At 44.2% G+C, this 19065-nt stretch overlaps 1 protein-coding gene across 1 annotated transcript in view; it reads left to right on the top strand.

Moving 5' to 3' along the window:
- BCAR3 (BCAR3 adaptor protein, NSP family member) overlaps positions 1–19065 on the top strand; it is a 95229-nt gene that overhangs the window by 61723 nt on the left and 14441 nt on the right. The window contains exons 5-6 of the mRNA XM_032217324.1: positions 1639–1739; positions 9177–9787. Coding sequence (XP_032073215.1) covers positions 1639–1739; positions 9177–9787 — 712 coding nt within the window. The remainder of the gene's footprint in view (positions 1–1638; positions 1740–9176; positions 9788–19065) is intronic.

Genomic DNA, 19065 nt, shown 5'->3' with positions numbered 1-19065 from the left:
TCCAGTGCACAGATTTCCCAAATATTTTTGTGTGCTGCCCCAGCAGTATATAGCTAGTGTAGGAATTAAGAACTGTCTCCTTTAAGAAACTACCTCATGGGAAATGCAGGCAGAGGCTGCCTGATGGGAAATGTAGTTCCATGACATGTGATCACATCTCTGTTTCTGATTGGCTACCGGAGCATCTTGCCCACATGCAAAGTTTATAGCCGGGGAGTTTAAGTGCCTTTGTGAACCGGAATAGTAGCATTCTACATCTCCACTCAGCATGGGGATAAAATCATCATCTTTTTACACTACGTGATGGGACAGATCATGGAAAGTCAGAAGAATCTTAACACTGAACTTAAGTTCAGTGCTATTAAGAATGCCTGATAATAAACGTGGTCTGAAAGATATTCCTAGGCGTGGAGTTAACTGGCTGCTCGAGGAGAACCTCATTGCCCAGGGCAGAACATTTTTGTTCTTTGGTTATGTTGCCTTAAATAATTGGGCAAGCAGACCAATTTTGATATTCTGACCCAACCTCTGCAGTTTGAGAATGATACCACAGTAGGGTTCATTCATACTAGTTGTCCTAGCTAATTGAACCATACTTTATTCCATTATTCCAATCTTCTGAGACACCAATGGCATGGGTTCAAAAGCAGGCTGGGCTCAGAAAGGGTTGATTAGTTTATTGTACATTGTGGGATGTTTGATAAATGCCAGCAAGACTGCTTATAACAAAAGCTTTAGGGAGAGCTTGATTTCTTAAAAGCTTTGCACCATTTTGTTTCTGGTGCACAGAAGTTAAACAAAAATAAAATATTAAAGACAGACGTATCTGTCTTTGTCCATTTAGACCCGTGTTTCTTAACTTTGGGAACGTCAAGAAATGTGGACTTCAACTCCCAAGATTCTGGAAGTTGAAGTTGCCTGAGAATTCATGACTGGCAGAGACATGGTAACAAGGTCAGCCAATGAATGGAGCTTAGTAACAAGGTCAGCCAATGGGAGCGGAGACAGTAAGGAGCCTAGGCGTGGCTTAGCTGTGCTAAGAACTGAAACTGAAACTAGTCTGCTGCTGAAACTGAAACCAATCTCTTTTCCCTACCATCTTGCAAGAACCTGCTCTTGATATTGTATATATGTTTCATGTGTTATATTATATATAAAAAGAAGTTAATGAATCCTGCTGAATCAGTTACCTGTGTGTGCTTTCTGGATTTGATTTCTGCAGCAATCTCTGACAGAAGCTGACACACTTTTTAAAGTTCCCAAGCTTGAGAAACACTGCTCAAGACGAAGTCCAACATTAGAAAAGGCTATCATTAACTTTAGATCAGGGATTTCCAGCATGCTGTTAACTTTTCTAAATTTTGAAGCCGTAAGAATTCTTTTTACTTGCTCCCAGAGGAGCATCCACTTCCTGTACATGGTATGGTCTCACCTGAACAATCCAGGCATGCTTTGAAAGGCAGGTTTGCTACAGGCCTCTGAAAAGCAATATTTCTCTCTCTCTTCGAAACTTTGCATTTCCCTTGAACCCAATAAAGCTCAGTGGAGCATTAGAGAAAATAGATCAAATGCAGAGGGACGAAGACAGATTCCCCCAAAAGTTGAACTGCATTGTGCCCATTGCTTCCTTTGTTTCAGAAACAAAGAAAAAAGTGGAAGCCAGCCCGCATGTTTGGATCACATGACGGAGAAGCGATTCCCCTTAAAGACTCATCAATCGGAAAGCTACCTGCAAATAGGTATGTTTGGCTACTCTGAAAAGGTAAATGGAATTGGGGCAGTAGATAACATATTTTCTGTCTATAAAGTATCTATATGGATTTCTTCATTCATTCCTTATCCTAATAGAAGCTCAATCTTAACCAGATTACCTTCCTGTTCTTAATTTAGTGATAAATGCAGTATGGCCTGTTTGAATCCTATTTTGGTCTCGGGAATGGTGCAATTTAGATGAACTAAAGACTTCAATCTCATCCAATGTACTTTTAGGTAAAAAAAATCTTTAGGATTGCGCCAGTGGTGGGTTTCAAAAACCTTTCGAACCTACTCTGTGGAGAGAGAGAGAGAGAGAGAGAGAGGGAGGGAGAGGGAGAGAGAGAACACATGGCCGACAAGCCACTCCCACCAGATCACTTGGCTGGCAAGCCACTCCCACAAAGGTGTGGCCTCCTTTGTGGGAGTGGCTTGCCGGCCATGTGACCTGGTGGGAGTGGCTTGCCGGCTATGTGTTTTCTCTCTCTCTCTCTCTCCCTCTCTCTCTCTCTCTCCTTCCTTTTGTGTCTCTGTCCCTTTTTCCTTTTTTTTCTTTCATCTCTCTCTCACTTTTTCTTTCTTTTTTCTTTTTTTATTTCTTCCTTTCTTTCTCTCTCTCTCTCTCTCTCTCTCTCTATGTGAATCTGTGTGTGTGTGTGTGAGTGGTGGGTTTCAAAATTTTTTGGAACCTCTTCTGTAGGTGTGGCCTGCTTTCCGGGTCCACTGGTGGAACCTCTTCTAACCGGTTCGGTAGATTTGACGAACCGGTTCTACCGAACTGGCGCGAACTGGTAGGAACCCACCTCTGGATTGCGCTATATAGGAGCTTTTTTGCCAACTAACATTTGAAGCAAATTTTCTAACTATCACAAAAACAAGTTAAAGAGACACTCTACAAAGGATGAAATAAACAATGCTACAGCAGATAACAGAAGCTGGCCAAGCGTAGTTGCTTTGGGAAGTCAAGCAGAATTTGGTCTTGTTAGTACTCAGAGGCAGCATGATGGCTTAGCAGTTAAGACACTGAGCTTGTCGTTTGGAAAGCCAACAGCCCGGATTCGAGACCCAAACATTGCAGGACAATGATCTTCATCTTGCTCCCGCCCACCTAGCAGTTCAAAAGCATACAAATGCAAGTAGATAAACAGATACCACCTTGATGGGAAGGAAACCGTGTTACACAATGTCATACTGACCACATGACTGGTGAAACCTTTCCGGACAGCGCTGGCTCATGGCCTCGAAATGGAGATAAGCACCACCACCCCCTTCTACGGTCGTTGGCAACGATTAGCAGAATAAAATCTGCAGGGACTTCTTCTTATTCAGATGGGAGACTATCTGGGATTTTTCAGAGCTGCAGGATAGATTGAGAATTTGTAGGGGGAAAAAAACATTATGGAAGAAGGCACTAGTAACTGGCAAGAAAGACCAAAAGTTAAACTCAGCTTGAAGGACTTTTCACCTTAAATAAATGGTAAGGATGAGGATCTTGATATCTCTTAGCTGTTGTTTCATATATTGCAATACTATTACATGTATTGCTTTAAGGATAAAAAATAAACATAAAGAGCTATATGGATTCATCCGTGACCCGACAAATGCGCGAACGACAATAGCGTGCTGACAAAACCGCGACGTCATAAACGCGCCCACAACAACGCGCCGACAGAACCGCGCCCACAAAAGCGGGATTTAAGTTAAGGTAAGGGTTAGGGTTAGGGTTAGGTTCAGGGTAAGGGTTAGGGTTAGGGTTACGGTTACGGTTATTACATTGTTTTCGTTGTTTTTGGGTGCCGCGCTGTCGTCGTCGCGCATTTGTCGGCGCGCTTCTGTGCTCATTCGTCGGCGCGATTTCGACCTCGCGGTTTTCTCGCTGCGGTTTTGTCGACGCGCTTTTGTCGAGTGCGCATTTGTCGGTGAACCGGATTCACCTACACATAGGCAACAAAAGCCCACTATTAACATGCCAGGATTCAACACAATTCAACAAAAGAATGACAAGAATAGGGACTGCCTCTTCATTTTGTCCTCCAACTATATTGAACACACATCTCGGACTTTTCTTTAAAAAAAGAAAACCAAAACATAAAGAGGAAATAATAAAATCCATGGCAACTGTGTCTTTCACTCGATCTTCTCCTCTTCCTCCAGAGTATGATAATTATGTTAGCTTGTTGTAGCAGAAAACATCTGTCTCACAGATGTATCCCAACGTGTCCAGAGAATCGCCATGAGGAGTACCCTTAGGGCCAAAATATGATAAATTGGCAAAACAAAAGGAATTGTGGGCTTCAGTACTTAAATTAAGTGATAACTTCATTCCCAATTCCCATTTCCTCCTTATTTCATGGTTTCTTTTTTTCCTCAAGAAAGCATTTTGCACTTCAAAGTGTTTTTGAGCAATTCCTCTTCCAGTCTCTGAAGTAACTGAGAGATTGAACTATTCTCTAAACTGCCTGTTGATAATTTCCAAGCTTCCAAAAGCAAAATAAGGAATGCAAAACAAAGCTAATTATAGAATAAATTATTTAGAGTGAGAGAAATCAGACAGATTTTTTTTTAAATTTGCGAAGTCTAGTGTATAGTTTTAGCATAACACAAAATTGTTACCATCTAAATATAACCGTGTCGTGTTAAAATAAGATATATTCCTCCTGAACATTATTACTAGTACAGGTAGTGTGGGATGTATATCTGTGGTGTATCTCTTCCCTGGTTTGAATGCATGACCCGTCAAAACCGCGGTCCACTAAAGCGCGCCCGATTAAAGCGCGTACCTGACGTCATCAGCAGCGCGACGAAAAAAATTAAAAATAAATTAAATTAAAATTAAAATAAAATTAAAGCAAGCCGATTCACATAAAGGTAAGGGTTAGGTTTAGGGTTAGGGTTAGGGTTAGGTTAAGGGTTAGGGTTAGGTTTAGCGTTAGGTTAAGGGTTAGGGTTAGGGTTAGGTTTAGGGTTAGGTTTAGGGTTAGGTTTGGGGGGGTTAGGGTAAGGTTTTCGCTTTAATTTTAAATTTACCGCTCACAGCGCGATGTTTTCGTCGCGCTGTGATGACGTCACGTACGCGCTTTCAACGAGCGCGCTTTAGTCTACCGCGGTTTTGTGGTGGAACCGTTTGAATGTTCCCCCATTTCCTTATTCATTCCTCCAAACAGTTTTGAGGAACAGAGGAGACCATGAAAAGTGACTGAATTTGCCTTTAAGACAGTGATGGATGACCTTTTTGTAACTGCGTGCTGAAAGTGCGTGCAAACCCATAATGCAATGCACATGTGTCACCTCACATGCACACCACCCCTTGCATGCGTGCACGACCCCCGTGTGCTCCCCGCCCCCATGCACACTGTGCCCCTGTGCATGCAAGCACACCCCTCCGTGTTCCCCCCATCCCATGCATGCACACCAGTGGTGGGATTCAGCCAGTTCGCACCTATTCGGGAGAACCGGTTGGTAACTTTCTAAGCAGTTCAGAGAACGGGTTGTTGGAAGAAATCTCCTTTTGTTTTTTCCCCACTTTACAGGGCTAATCCTGTAAGGAAGGCAGGAAGGAAACATTCTGGTGTTGTTTCTAGCCTAATCTTTATTGCAATAGCAGCTAGCAGTTAGCAATAGCAATTAGACTTATATACCGCTTCATAGGGCTTTCAGCCCTCTCTAAGCGGTTTACAGAGTCAGCATATTGCCCCCAACAACAATCCGGCTCCTCATTTTACCCACCTCGGAAGGATGGAAGGCTGAGTCAACCTTGAGCCGGTGAGATTTGAACAGCTGAACTGCAGAACTGCAGTCAGCTGAAGTAGCCTGCAGTGCTGCATTTAACCACTGCGCCACCTCGGCTCTTGCCCTGCTTACAGAAACTGCCTCTCTGGTTAACCCTTATTACGTTGTAATAACTAAGGCGAAGCGCCCATTGACCTGAGTGACATTGAGTTGGCCACACCCACCCAGTTACAAGACCACCAAGCCACGCCTACGCAGCTGGTCATTAGGGCAGAGGACCGGTTGTTAAATTATTTGAATCCCGCCACTGATGCACACGTGTCTCCCGCATGTGCCCCGCACAGCAGAGACCCGATAACCAGCTAGCCAGTGGGAGGCATGCTCAGCAGAGCTGAGCTGGGGCGGCAGCTCCCGTGCCCGCAGAGAGAGGGGCTCTCTGAGAGGGCCATACGTTCGCCATCACAGCTTTAAGAGGATGAGAAGCTTCCACTTTGCATGTTGACATTGCAATTTAGCGAGTCTCTTTGATGTCAGCAGAAGCTTTCCTTGTGGACTAGTTGGCAAATCCTGAATTTTAACAACTCTATAAGTTTTGTACTCTAGAGGCCATTGGCTTTCTGGGTGGCCCAGGGGGCTAGTCTCTAGAGTTCTTTCCATTCATAGACCCTTGTATGCTCAGCTTCCCGAAAGCCGAGGTGGCGCAGTGGTTAAATGCATCACTGCAGGCTACTTCAGCAGACTGCAGTTCTGCAGTTCGGCTGTTCAAATCTCACCGGCTCAAGGTTGACTCAGCCTTCCATCCTTCCGAGGTGGGTGAAATGAGGACCCAGATTGTGGGGCCAACATGCTGACTCTGCAAACCGCTTAGAGAGGGCTGAAAGCCCTATGAAGCGGTATATAAGTCTAACTGCTATTGCTATTGCTATTCCCTTTTCTAGAAAAATATTCTTTTCATCTTAGTGAGTCACAAAGTCTTCGTTTCTTCTTAGGCCCATCGGAGTCAATTATAGATCAGCTCCTTTTTTAAGGCCTGGAGATTTTCCCCTGCTGACTGTTCAGCCAGTAATATCTCATTTACTGGCACACAAGTGATTTCCCACTGCAGCTGCTTTCTATAGCTGGGATGTCAATGGGAAGAGTATGTAGATGGTTGGAATTTGTCACTTAAGGGTCCCTCAACTATGCAACTTTCGTATGTGGCATTCAAATTCCAGTGACAGGCCCAGAGTGGAGGGGAAATTCTCTCGTGCAAGAAGGTATGTAGCTCATACCCCAAAGCTTAAGAGAATCCCATTCTCCTCTTCTCTTCTCCTCCCAATAAGCCCTACATGGTAGAGGACCTGGCTACCTGAGAGACTGCCTCCTGATGGTTACCGATCAGTCTCTGGATACGCTTCAAGGTGCTAGTCGTAACTTATAAAGCCCTTCATGGTATTGGATCTGGGTACTTGAGAGACCGCCTGCTGCCAATTACCTCCCACAGACCCATTAAATCTCACAGGGTTGGCCTCCTCCGGGTTCCGTCCACCAGCCAATGCCATCTGGCTATTACCCGGGGGAGGGCCTTCTCTGTGGCAGCTCCGGCCCTTTGGAATGAACTCCCCGCAGGGATTCGGACCCTCACCTCTCTCCAGGCCTTCCGAAAAGCCGTCAAAACCTGGCTTTGCCGGCAGGCCTGGGGGTGGTGAGTTCCCTCCCCTCTCGACATGTATGGTTGTGCGACTGTTGCTTATTTTAATTATCTGTATTTTGTTTTTATGTTCCCCTTTTTCCCCTTTTGAATTGTTCGCCGCCCTGAGTCCTCCCGGAGAAGGGCGGCATATAAATAATAAAATTCCATTCCATTCCATTCCTGCCATTCACCTCCCAATGACCAATAAGATTGCACAGGTTGGGCCTCCTTCAGGTGCCGTCAACTGGACAATGCCGGCTGGCGGCCCCCCCGAGGGAGGGCCTTCTCTGTAGCTGCACCGGCCCTGTGGAACAATCTACCCGTAGAGATCTGGACCCTTACTACTCTCCCGGCCGTCCGTAAAGCGAACAAGACCTGGCTGTTCCGGCAGGCCTGGGGCTGTTGATCAATATCCAGCCCCACTTAGACTGAATGGATGGTGTATTATTTTAATAATTGTATCTTTTCCTAAATTTTTTAAATGTTTTTTTTTTATCTTGCTTGTGAGCCGCCCAGAGTCCCAATGGGAGTGGGCGGCATACAAATTCTATTAAACTAAACTAAACTTAACTAATTGGCTCAAGCAAAACTCAATGTCTCACTCTGTACCTTTTTCTCCAATGCGTCCAAGTTATTGAAAACCCGTGTTATGAGTAAATGTCAGGATTTTCATATCATCCCCCCCTTTCATTAAGCTTGCTATGTTTTTATATAGGTAGTCCTAGACTTACGACCACAAGAGCCCAAAATTTATATTGCTAAGTGAGACGTTCGTTAAGTGGGCTTTGCCCAATTTTACGGCCTTCCTGCCCACAGTTGTTAAGTGAATCACTGCAGTTGTTAACGTTAGTAACACGGTTGTTAAGGGAACCTGGCTTCCCCATTGATTTTGCTTCTCAGAAGACCACCCCAAACTGAACCCATGACTGCGGGACACTGCAAACCATCATGGATATGGACCAGTTGCTAAGCACCTGAATTTTGATCATGTGGCCATGGGGATGCTGCAATGGTCCTAAGTGTGAAAAACGCTCATAAGTCACTTTTTTTTTTCAGGGCCATTGTAACTTTGAGCTGTCATTAAATGAACGGTTGTAAGTTGAGGACTACCTGCATTTGGATTCCTCCCCCTAGAGTGGCTCTTAGCCCTCCCTTTTTCCTTTGGTACCTCTGCAAAGTGCAGACTACTGCTGTCACAACCTTGAGTTGTGATGTGAAATCTGTTCACCGGTGAAATTACCTTGTTGAAGAGTAATATCATATCCTGAAGTCAGGCAGAATAATAGACACAGGAGTAGGTCTGGTCCACTTCTCAAGAAATAACATGGCTATGAGTATTCTGGCAAGGGACTTTAGGAATTCCCCCTCTCCCCCACACACTTTCTTTGACTTTAGGATCAAGCTTTGGTCACCTTCAATTTGATACCTTAAATAGCAATGTGTTCTGACCCCCCTCGTTCGACACCAAAGCACACTCCGAGCCAGAGATAAATTACGGCATTTAATTAACAGACAAACAGGTCCTTGGCATCAACCCAGCACAGACAAGCTTGGGCAGCAATAAACACAGATAAGGCTTGGCAGCAATCCAGCCTGCCAAGTTCCTACAAAGTTCTCCGACATTCGATCCTGTGTTGACTTCTGCAAAGAGGGGGGTGTGCACAAGTAGCTTTTTATAGTCTGGAGAGGAGCCTAATGACCACCAGCTGAGTGCAATCACCTCCTGTAATTGCGTAATTGTTCCTGATGCCTAGTAGTTCTTTGATGGCGTGCATCCAGGAACAACTCACTCTCCAGCTCACTCTCCCTTGTCTCCTCCCCACTGGTCCAAGGCTCAGGCACCTCCTGGTGGCCAACCAGCCTCTCTGTGCCCTGCACGGAGTCGGAACCCTGTCCAGGGTCCTCCACATACTCCAGAGCCAACCCATAGGGCCCCTCGCTGTCGGAGTCTGGTGGCAGCTCCAACGGCTCCCGCTAGGCCACAACACAATATGACACTTCTTTTTGTCCCTTTGCTTTTCAGGTTCAAGATATCCTTCCCAAGGAATGGAAACTGAAAATAGTCCTTGTAGGAAGTCTCCGGCTTTTAGAACTGGCAGTGAACCTAATCTGAGCCCCCTGATGTTCCGGAGATTTGCTTCGGAGTTGCAGATTAGTGATCCCCTCAGGGGGTCTGACAGCCAACTTCATTTGAGACCTCCGCCGAAGCCCAGTAAACTGCCGTTTCTGAGGCCCCCGCAAGGCTTGGAAGTCCTGTATTGTGAACTCAACGCAGCTCTTCCCACAGAGGGCAGGCCAACAAAGCCACTTTTATGCCAGAGAGACAGCTTTGAGGAGCATCCGACAACTAAGGACAATGGGACCCATTCATCCTTGATCCTGGATGACAGTGACTCTTTGCAGAGTTCCGCGGATCCACACACAGCTCAGCTGGAGATGAGCAAAGAGTGTCCCATCTTTGTCACACCTGCCATTGAGAAGGTCTCCGGTTTCAGGCCAAACCATTTTGACTCAAAACTTCTTCCCCTGGAAAATAAGCCCTTGGAGACCGCGATGTTAAAGAGAGTGAAAGAGCTGTTTGTAAATAACGACGCGAAGGTCATTGCCCAGCATATACTGAAGATGGACTGCAAGGTAAAACCTCTATTTTTTTTAATTTCAACGAGGTGGGGTGGTGGTTGAAGAGCCGAGGTGGCGCAGTGGTTAAATGCAGCACTGCAGGCTACTTCAGCTGACTGCAGTTCTGCAGTTCGGCTGTTCAAATCTCACCGGCTCAAGGTTGACTCAGCCTTCCATCCTTCCGAGGTGGGTAAAATGAGGACCCGGATTGTTGTTGGAGGCGATATGCTGACTCTGTAAACCGCTTAGAGAGGGCTGAAAGCCCTATGAAGCGGTATATAAGTCTAACTGCTATTGCTATTACACTTAATCTAAACCTGTGATTATTTAGGTTGGATGCCCAAGAAAAAAAAGTATTTATTATGAAGATATTACTTCATACAAATGCTACATCTTTCATTACACTTTGGAATTCAGGAGGTGATAGGTATCATAGCATTGCGAGACAATAGAAGAGCCGGGGTGGCGCAGTGGTTAGGGTGCAGTACTGCAGGCCACTTCAGCTGACTGTTATCTGCAGTTCGGCGGTTCTAATCTCACCGGCTCAAGGTTGACTCAGCCTTCCATCCTTCCGAGGTGGGTGAAATGAGGACCCAGACTGTGGGGGCGATATGCTGACTCTGTAAACCGCTTAGAGAGAGCTGAAAGCCCTATGAAGTGGTACATAAGTCTAACTGCTATTGCTATTGCTATTGAAACAGCCATATTATATCAGACCAGTGGCTAATCTCACGTTCTGCTTCATGCACAGCTAGAAGCCAACGAATTCTGGCTTTAGAATATTGCACCCTCTAAATATACATTTACATATGTATTAATAACATTAACACAGCGTATAGCCCACTCCAGAATCACGTAAAGTTAAGTGCCAAGCACACACAAATATCACTGATAGATCCAACCAAAAACAAAATTGGCAAGAAAAGGCCCAGGTAAATAGTTTTTTTTTATTATATACAGAGTAAGTGATGGAAAGAGGAGCCTCAGGCAAACTCCTCTAGGGAGGGATATTCTGAAAAATGTGGTATGCCAACCAGTATCTGCTTTTGCATGCTGAATGAAGGATCAAGTCTCTATGCAGAAGCTGCAGAAGTTGTAGAGCTGGTCAGACTGCAAATTGAAGGGTGATCCTGAATAGCAATAGCAGTTAGACTTATATACCGCTTCATAGGGCTTTCAGCCCTCTCTAAGCGGTTTACAGAGTCAGCATATCACCCCCAACAATCCGGGTCCTCATTTCACCCACCTCGGAAGGATGGAAGGCTGAGTCAACCTTGAGCTGGTGAGATTTGAACCGCTGAACTGCAGATAACAGTCAGCTGAAGTGGCCTGCAGTACTGCACCCTAACCACTGCGCCACCTTGGCTCCTCGGATCATCAGAGGGCTGAAGGTGGACATGTCTCTCAAGGCGTTGAGCAGAGGATTAGTTCTGTTGCCGATTTAAACTGTGGCTATGACCAAAGACACAATTGGATTAAGAATAGTAAATCTGGTATATTGTTTCGATTAATAACTACCAATATAAACACGGTGACTCAGTGGCTAAGACGCTGATCTTGTCCGTCAGAAAGGTCAGTGGTTTGAATCCCTAGCGGCGCGTAACGGAGTGAGCTCCCGTTACTTGTCCCAGCTTCTGTCAACCTAGCAGTTCGAAAGCATGTAAAAATGCAAGTAGGAAAAAATAGAAACCACCTTTGGTGGGAAGGTAAACAGCATTCCATGCACCTTCGGCGTTTAGCCATGCTGGCCCCATGACCATGGCAGAGGTGGGTTCCTACCAGTTCGCACCTATTCGGTAGAACCGGTTCGTCAAATCTACCAAACCGGTTAGAAGAGGTTCCACCAGTGGACCCGGAAAGCAGGCCACACCTACAGAAGAGGTTCCAACATTTTTTGAAACCCACCACTGGACCATGGAGACATATTTGGACAGCGCTGGCTCTTTGGCTTTGAAACGGAGATAAGCACTGCCCCCTAGAGTCAGGAACAACTAGCGCATATGTTCGAGGGAATCTTTACCATACCAATATAAAATATATTGGTAGTTATTTGAGAAATGGCCCTTTTCTTGCGTAAAAGGGATGAGATGAACGTGTGAATAAGTCTGGACATTATCCCAGAAGGCTAATTTAGAAACCAACTCTACCCCCCCGCCACCACACCCGTACCCCCCCCCCCCGTACCTTAGGAAGCCATTATGTGTTTTTGTTTGGTTTGTGATGTTGAATGAATCTATCTGTGGTGGTTTATAAACTATTTTTCATGGTTCCCAATACTCTAGCTAAGCCCAAACAGCTTCGATTTATTCAATAAGCAGATTTAGCATGATGGGTGAACCAGACCATAACTTCCTATCTCAAAACAGGGGTCTGTTTTTTTTTCTTCTTAAATTGTAAAGAAAGGAAACTCTTGCAAATCAGTCAAACAGGCAACCTGTCGATAAGGAGGGAACATAAGGATAAGGGAGAGAACTCTTTGAAAGGAGGGATAAAATTTGATAAAAGCCAAATTTTTGGATATAACTTGTCCAGAATGCATTTAGTTCAAAGCCAATTAAGAAATCCGGAGTGTCCACTGGAATGTTAAGTGCGCCCTCTAGTGGACCTGCCTTTGAAGTGAGCAGGTCCACTAGACTGGTTCCCTTCAGAGGAATTTGGTGGAATGAAAAAAATAAATTGCTTTTCTTAGCTTCAGTTCGAGTATCTCATAGAAACCCAATCACTCTGTTTCTTACCCTCCATATTTTTGTGGGGATGTTTGTTCTTCATCTTAGATATTAATAGGAAAGTTACAGGAATGTCAACAGAACAAAGAGCAATTTTTATCCTTGGCAAGAAACTAAAAAGGCCTTGTCAGATTTGTGCTTAAATTGCTCTCTCTTCTGGAAATTTCCTAGGAGATTTTAGAATAGAATAGAATAACAGAGTTGGAAGGGATCTTGGAGGTCTTCTAGTCCAACCCCCTGCTCAGGCAGGAAACCCTACACCACTTCAGACAAATGGTTATCCAACTTCTTCTTAACTTCTTCTTTTTAAGATAATGTGAGAATAATTGCTGGTGTAGGTATTTCCGGGATCAAATTTGGAAGGGTTTCCGAAGCTGACAGTGCAGGCCTCAGAACTATGATGAGTTAGTTTTTCCCACTCTGATACTCTTCAAATGTGCTAAATTTCAGTTCTCATAATACTGTGGCAACATGGTGCCTATCAGTGGTGGGTTTCAAAAATTGTTCGAACCTACTCTGTGGGTGTGGCCTCCTTTGTGGGAGTGGCTTGCTGCCCATGTGACCGGATGGGAGTGGCTTGCCGCCCATGTGACCGGATATGAAGATGCCGACGACACTTGTCAGAACCACCTTAAATGACCTCACACACAGCACTGGCATGCATAAGAATGTGATGTAAACTTGTTTTTTAAAAGGCATCTTTGGTTTGCATTAAAACAACTTCAACACACGCAATGTTCTGATTGCACCACAAACGCAGTAGTCATCCTTACCTTTCACAGAGGCACTGAGTTTTATAAATATGAGCATGATAGTGTAGAATGATCATATCCAAGGACCAGTGGTGGGTTTCAAAAAATTTTGGAACCTCTTCTGTAGGTGTGGCCTGCTTTCTGGGTCCACTGGTGGAACTTCTTCTAACCGGTTCGGTAGATTTGACGAACCGGTTCTACCGAATAGGTGCCATCTCTGGTGCCTATCCAGAGAAGCAGACTGATTTCCTCAAATGATGGGGAAATCAGTCTTGGAAACTTGCTTGGAAACATGCTAAGCAGCCTTCTCTAACCTGGCCCCCTCCAAACATGTTCAGTTACAACTCCCAGAACTCCATGCAGGCAATGAAAAATTGCATGTGCTGTCTGGACATGTATAATCCAACTCAACCTGGGAAAGGTTACCCTGAAGTCTAAATTTTTTGCAAGGAGGGCCAGATTTGGTGAGGTGAAAATGTGTGGGGCCGACCATTCAGCCTGACGTTCTTTGAAACCATTAACATGAAATGCAGATGAACTATTTCATGAAAGACTAAATAGCAATAGCAGTTAGACTTATATACCGCTTCATAGGGCTTTCAGCCCTCTCTAAGCGGTTTACAGAGTCAGCATATCGCCCCCCACAGTCTGGGTCCTCATTTTACCCACCTCAGAAGGATGGAATGCTGAGTCAACCTTGAGCCGGTGAGATTTGAACAGCCGAACTGCAGAACTGCAGTCAGCTGAAGTAGCCTGCAGTGCTGCACCCTAACCACTGCGCCACCTCGGCTCTAAACAAATAACTCGGCTGGGAAGAAGAGGCTGCAGACCACTCGAAATTTGAAAACGGGCTGCCAGACTTTGGACATGCCTGCCCTAAAGTATCTAGAATAATTGAGTCGAGGAAGGTGGGGAATTAAATATCACCCTTGTTGCAGTGATGTATCTTCCGCGCTACCTTTAGGTGAAAATTACTTATTCCTTTGAGTCTCCGTCAGATAATCTCCTAAATGTCAACCCCGCATTACTTTTGCCCGGTTTCCTGAAAAGATCACGCTTCTTGATGTCATTGCCTTTAGTAGCACGCTTTTGACCTCCTTCCCCTAAAAGTATTCGAGACTTATTAAAAGCAGCCGCCTGCCTGGATTGTCGAAATCATGTTGGCCACAGCTGTGATCCTGTGCACTCAGGCTTGAAAAGTCCTTCTTGTGTTCTCTTCCTCATCACTTAAAGCGCTCCATTTGGTGGCTTCAATCTATCCTCTCCACTTAAATTGAGTGGAGAGGAATCGTCTGTTTCCTGACATCATGTTCGTCATGGTCCCAGGAGGGGTCTCTCGATGAGATCACTTAAACACAATAGCCCACTGGAGCCATTATTAAGGAAGGCGGGAATAATATTACTAATGACATCTGGTTCAACCCACCTGTAGCCGAGGGAGGGTTAGGTCCCTAATGAGGTTGATGCTGCCTATTAAGCTAATGCTGCAATATATGACTGTCATTAGGATTATGGGTGGAATGCCTAAATGCTTTCCTTTCCTTCAAAGGCATTTATCGAGAGGTGGCAATCCTGCACAGGATCTCCAATATACATTGATGGCTTCTCTTATGCATGTTTTTAGAGAAACATGGGCCTTATAAACAAAAGCACGCACACAACTGCATTGTTGTTGGTCCACAACATCAGTCTTGTCTGCTCATTGAAAGCATTTTTATAGCCACCCATCTTTCAGCCAACTCTGGGAGGCTCCAACCGAAGATGAAAAAGAAATCAAAAATCATTTTAAAGCTATAAAAAAACAACCACAGCCAGTTAAAACATAAAACATTAAAAACAGTTACGATCTGACGTCAGTGTTAATGTGCCACCTAATCTTCTCCCAACGCTTGTGGGGAAAGCTTTACGGGAAGCTAAGAGAATCAATTTTGTAATGAATGCTACACTGATTAACTCTTTGATTTGGCTGTATTTCTAGCCTCCCCAAATTTAGATAAGCATTAAAAAAGATCAAAAAGAAAAGTACAATCGAAGGCCCACTATAAGTATTAAAATATCACTAGTAAACAATCTGCAACTTCCTAGACACCATTATGTTAAAGCAGTGGTTCCCAAACTTGGCAACTTTAAGACTTGTGGACTTCAACTCCCAGAATTCTCCAGTTGCCAAGTTTGGGAACCACTGTGTTAAAGTAAGGAACCAAATTCCTGCTGGAACAGTAGCGATTTTACTACTTTCTAAGGACTAGTAGAGTTAGGGGTCACTACTGAAAATTGAATTGAATTTATTAAATTTATATGCCGCCCAATCCCGAAGGACTCCGGGCGGCTTACAAAAATGCCCGTCATCAGATGAAGTCCAATGTATCTTGCGGGGGAGATTAGTATGATGAGTGAGAAATGATATATCCATATTCCACCTTCCTATTCAAGCTGAATCTGATTTGTTGTGGAGTGAGATTGTGTCAGCCACCTACAATATAGTGTTCACTACATTTGAAGATTGAAGAACAGCTGATAGATAGGGTAGATTTAAAAAGCAAAAGAATGATCAGGGGAAATCACTGTCTTCTAAAAAAAAAAATTGGAAAATTGAAAGAGCCTTTAAGTTTGCAGAAGGGAAATTGGAAACCAATCCAGAATTACAGTCTAAACACAACCATCTTTATTGTAGTTGGGATGGAAACATGTGGCAAAATGTAGAAAGTCCAGATGACAACAGACTAACGAAATCCAGAAACGTTAAAAAAAACAAACCACTGGATTTTCAAGGATCCAATGTGTTTTGGCGTGCTTGATTCCTTGTCAGTGTTAAAAACCGGTATTTTACTTTGTCAGGGAGAAATGCTTGACCCAAACAGGAGTTATCTGATTTACTGTGCCTTAATGAACTTCTTGAAGCACATCTGTTGATGCTTACTCCCTGCTTTCTCCTTGTATTTAAGCAATGCAGTAAATGTGTTTTGCTGTTTTCTCTTAAGTGAATTCTGACATAAGTTAATGGATGCTCTTCTCTTGAATAATTAACCTTGCCATTTGATCTTTATAAGCTTTGCCTGACCCCTGCTTTCCTCCATCATAGAATAAATGTGTGCAATCATCCAAATGGTTAGTTGTTCTACTTGTATCCCTCCTGCCACCATGTAAGTGTCCGTGTAAATAGAGGACCCCAGTGGTATCCCATCTAGGTACTGATGCCATCCAGATTGGCTTAATTTTGGAAAACTCCTGCAACATGTACCTTGAGAAGACCTTTCTCAAACTGATGTCTTCCCTAAGTCTTGAATTACAATTGCCATTATCCAGTCAGCAAAGATAAGGAGAAGAGGGTTTGTTTTATCTATGACCTGAGACTGTAGCGCAGTGAGACACATTTACCTCTGCCAGTGACGTGCGGTGAGGTTTATGGCCAGTGAGGCAAGCAGCCAAAAGCCAACGTATGTCTGCTGGCCTATATCTGCCAGTGCCGGGGCTTCGGTGGGGCTTTCGGAAAGCCGCGCCAAAGCCCTGGCGTGGCTTTCCGCCATAGAGCACACACACACACACACACAAATTACTTATAGTAATACAAATTACAATTACTTACAAATTACAATAATTTTGAATTCCTCCCCCCTCCCTCCGACCCACATACTTTTTGCAGCTGTTTCACAGAGGATTTCAACTCTGCTCTTGCCTGCCATGATGAAAATGTAAAAAATGTAAAAGGAAAAAGGCAAGAGCTGCTGAGGTCAGGCTGGGTTAGCTGCTGCCAGAGTCCCCAATGGATGACTTTGCTTAACTGTTTAAAAAAAAGCCTCTAAAAAAACGCCCTCTACAGGAGGAGGCGAGAGAACCACGTGCCTCATCTACATACAGAATTTTTCGCCTTTTAACCCTTGCTTAACTCTGCTCGAGTGATCATAAAGATGGACTAAATGAGGCACGTGGTTCTCTCGCCTCCTCCTGTAGAGGACACTTTTTAAGAGGCTTTTTTAAACAGTTAAGCACTAAGCAGAGTCATCCACTGTGACTCTGGCAGCAACTACCTCAACCTTTTTCCTTTTACATATAAATAAACTTCTCAAATCTTCTCAAATCTCAAATTTGTTTTTCTTTTCGTGACGACAGTGGTGAGGCCCTGCCTCCCCTGATTGCACATCACTGACCTCTGCAACAAGATCGGTTCAAGGATTTTAAAGCCCTTTAAATGAATCTTCCATTTGGTGCCCTCTTTTAGGCCATCCCATCATTTACATGCATTTACCTATATTTTAGTGGAAAACATTCCATTCAGGCCTGGAAAATGCTTGTAAAAGGGAGAGTGACATTTTTGAACAGGAGGATAGTGCACTGGATTATTGGATTATGTATAATTCAGATGAAGGGGTTGAAGGACAGTCATAAAACTATGGGGAAAGAAAGGGCACGAAGACAGTAAGTTCCAGAAGATTGAGAGAAGGAAAACTCACGGAAAGTTAATCGATTTGTAATAGATTTTTATTCTAAGTCTCAAATGTTGCATAATTACACATATCCAAATGAAGAGATAAAACAACAATATTATGGATGCAGATACTGAAGAGTTTAAATGAAGAAGCCAAAAACTGGTTGGGGAAGATTAATTGAAGCCTGCAAGGCTGGAAGACTTGATGGCCCAAGAGAGCAGACCTAATATGATAATCACAGGTCTGGAACTTGCAGACAAGCTGCGCTTGGGACAAACACAAGATGAGACTCTTAGTCTAGAATTACTGTGCCTGATTAACTGAATTTTTACTGAACTCTGGACGACATTTTTTCTCTTATAACCCGATTCTTTTCCCACCCAACCTCCAGGCAATTGATGCTCCAAACTATAAAAGTTTTTAAAAGCATGCATTCCAAGACGATATCCTTCCGTCCATTCCATGCTCTAAATTTAGCATTTTGTAACGATTGGCAAGTGTGCCTTTAGATCAGGAAATAGATGGTGTGCAAATTGTCCAGAGTGTTTTAAATTGTAATTTTCTCATATCCCAAAGGCAGCATTTTGTCAGCTGCATTAGATAAACCAGACCACGGAAACAACTACACGAAATGTCCAGGCTACTCTTATTGAGGTTGGCCATAATAACAGAATTTTGCAGATGGAGTGATGTTGCCTCTTCCTTTTCCCCCTCTCCCTTCCCCCTCTTCTTTATGGGTCAGTGAATTGGGAAAATCTCTGCGTGAGCTCCTTCCAAATATTGTGTGGATATTCTGGATTTAAAATGTTTTAGCTGCTGTTGCTGTGGCATATTATCCTCCAAGTTCATCTTGCTACCTTTATCCACATTCCCTCCAGTGGTGGGTTTCAAAATTTTTTCGAACCTACTCTGTGGGTGTGGCCTCCTTTGTGGGAGTGGCTTCCTGGCCATGTGACCTGGTGGGAGTGGCTTGCCATGTGTTCTCTCTCTCTCTCTCTTTCCTTCCTTTTGTCTCTCTGTCCCTTTTTTCTTTTTTTCTTTCATCTCTCTCATTTTTTCTTTCTTTCTTTCTTTCTTCCTTTCTTTCTCTTTCTCTCTCTCTGTGAGTCTGTCTGTCTCTCTGTGTGTGTCTGTGTGTGTGTCTTTGCCTCTCTCTCCCTCCCTCCCTCCCTGTCTCTCTATGTGATTCTCTCTGTGTCTTTCTGTCTCTCTCTGTCTCTCTGTCTCTCTCTCTCTCCTCCAGTGGTGGGTTTCAAAAATTTTTGGAACCACTTCTGTAGGTGTGGCCTGCTTTCCAGGTCCACTGGTGGAACCTCTTCTAACCGGTTCAGGAGATTTGACGAACCGGTTCTACCGAATAGGTGCGAACTGGTAGGAACCCACCTCTG

This window comes from Thamnophis elegans, chromosome 5 (assembly GCF_009769535.1).
Source record: "Thamnophis elegans isolate rThaEle1 chromosome 5, rThaEle1.pri, whole genome shotgun sequence".
NCBI classification, from domain to species: domain Eukaryota; kingdom Metazoa; phylum Chordata; class Lepidosauria; order Squamata; family Colubridae; genus Thamnophis; species Thamnophis elegans.
The sequence above is the reverse complement of the archived record's forward strand: the minus strand, read 5'-3'. Positions and strand labels throughout refer to the sequence as shown.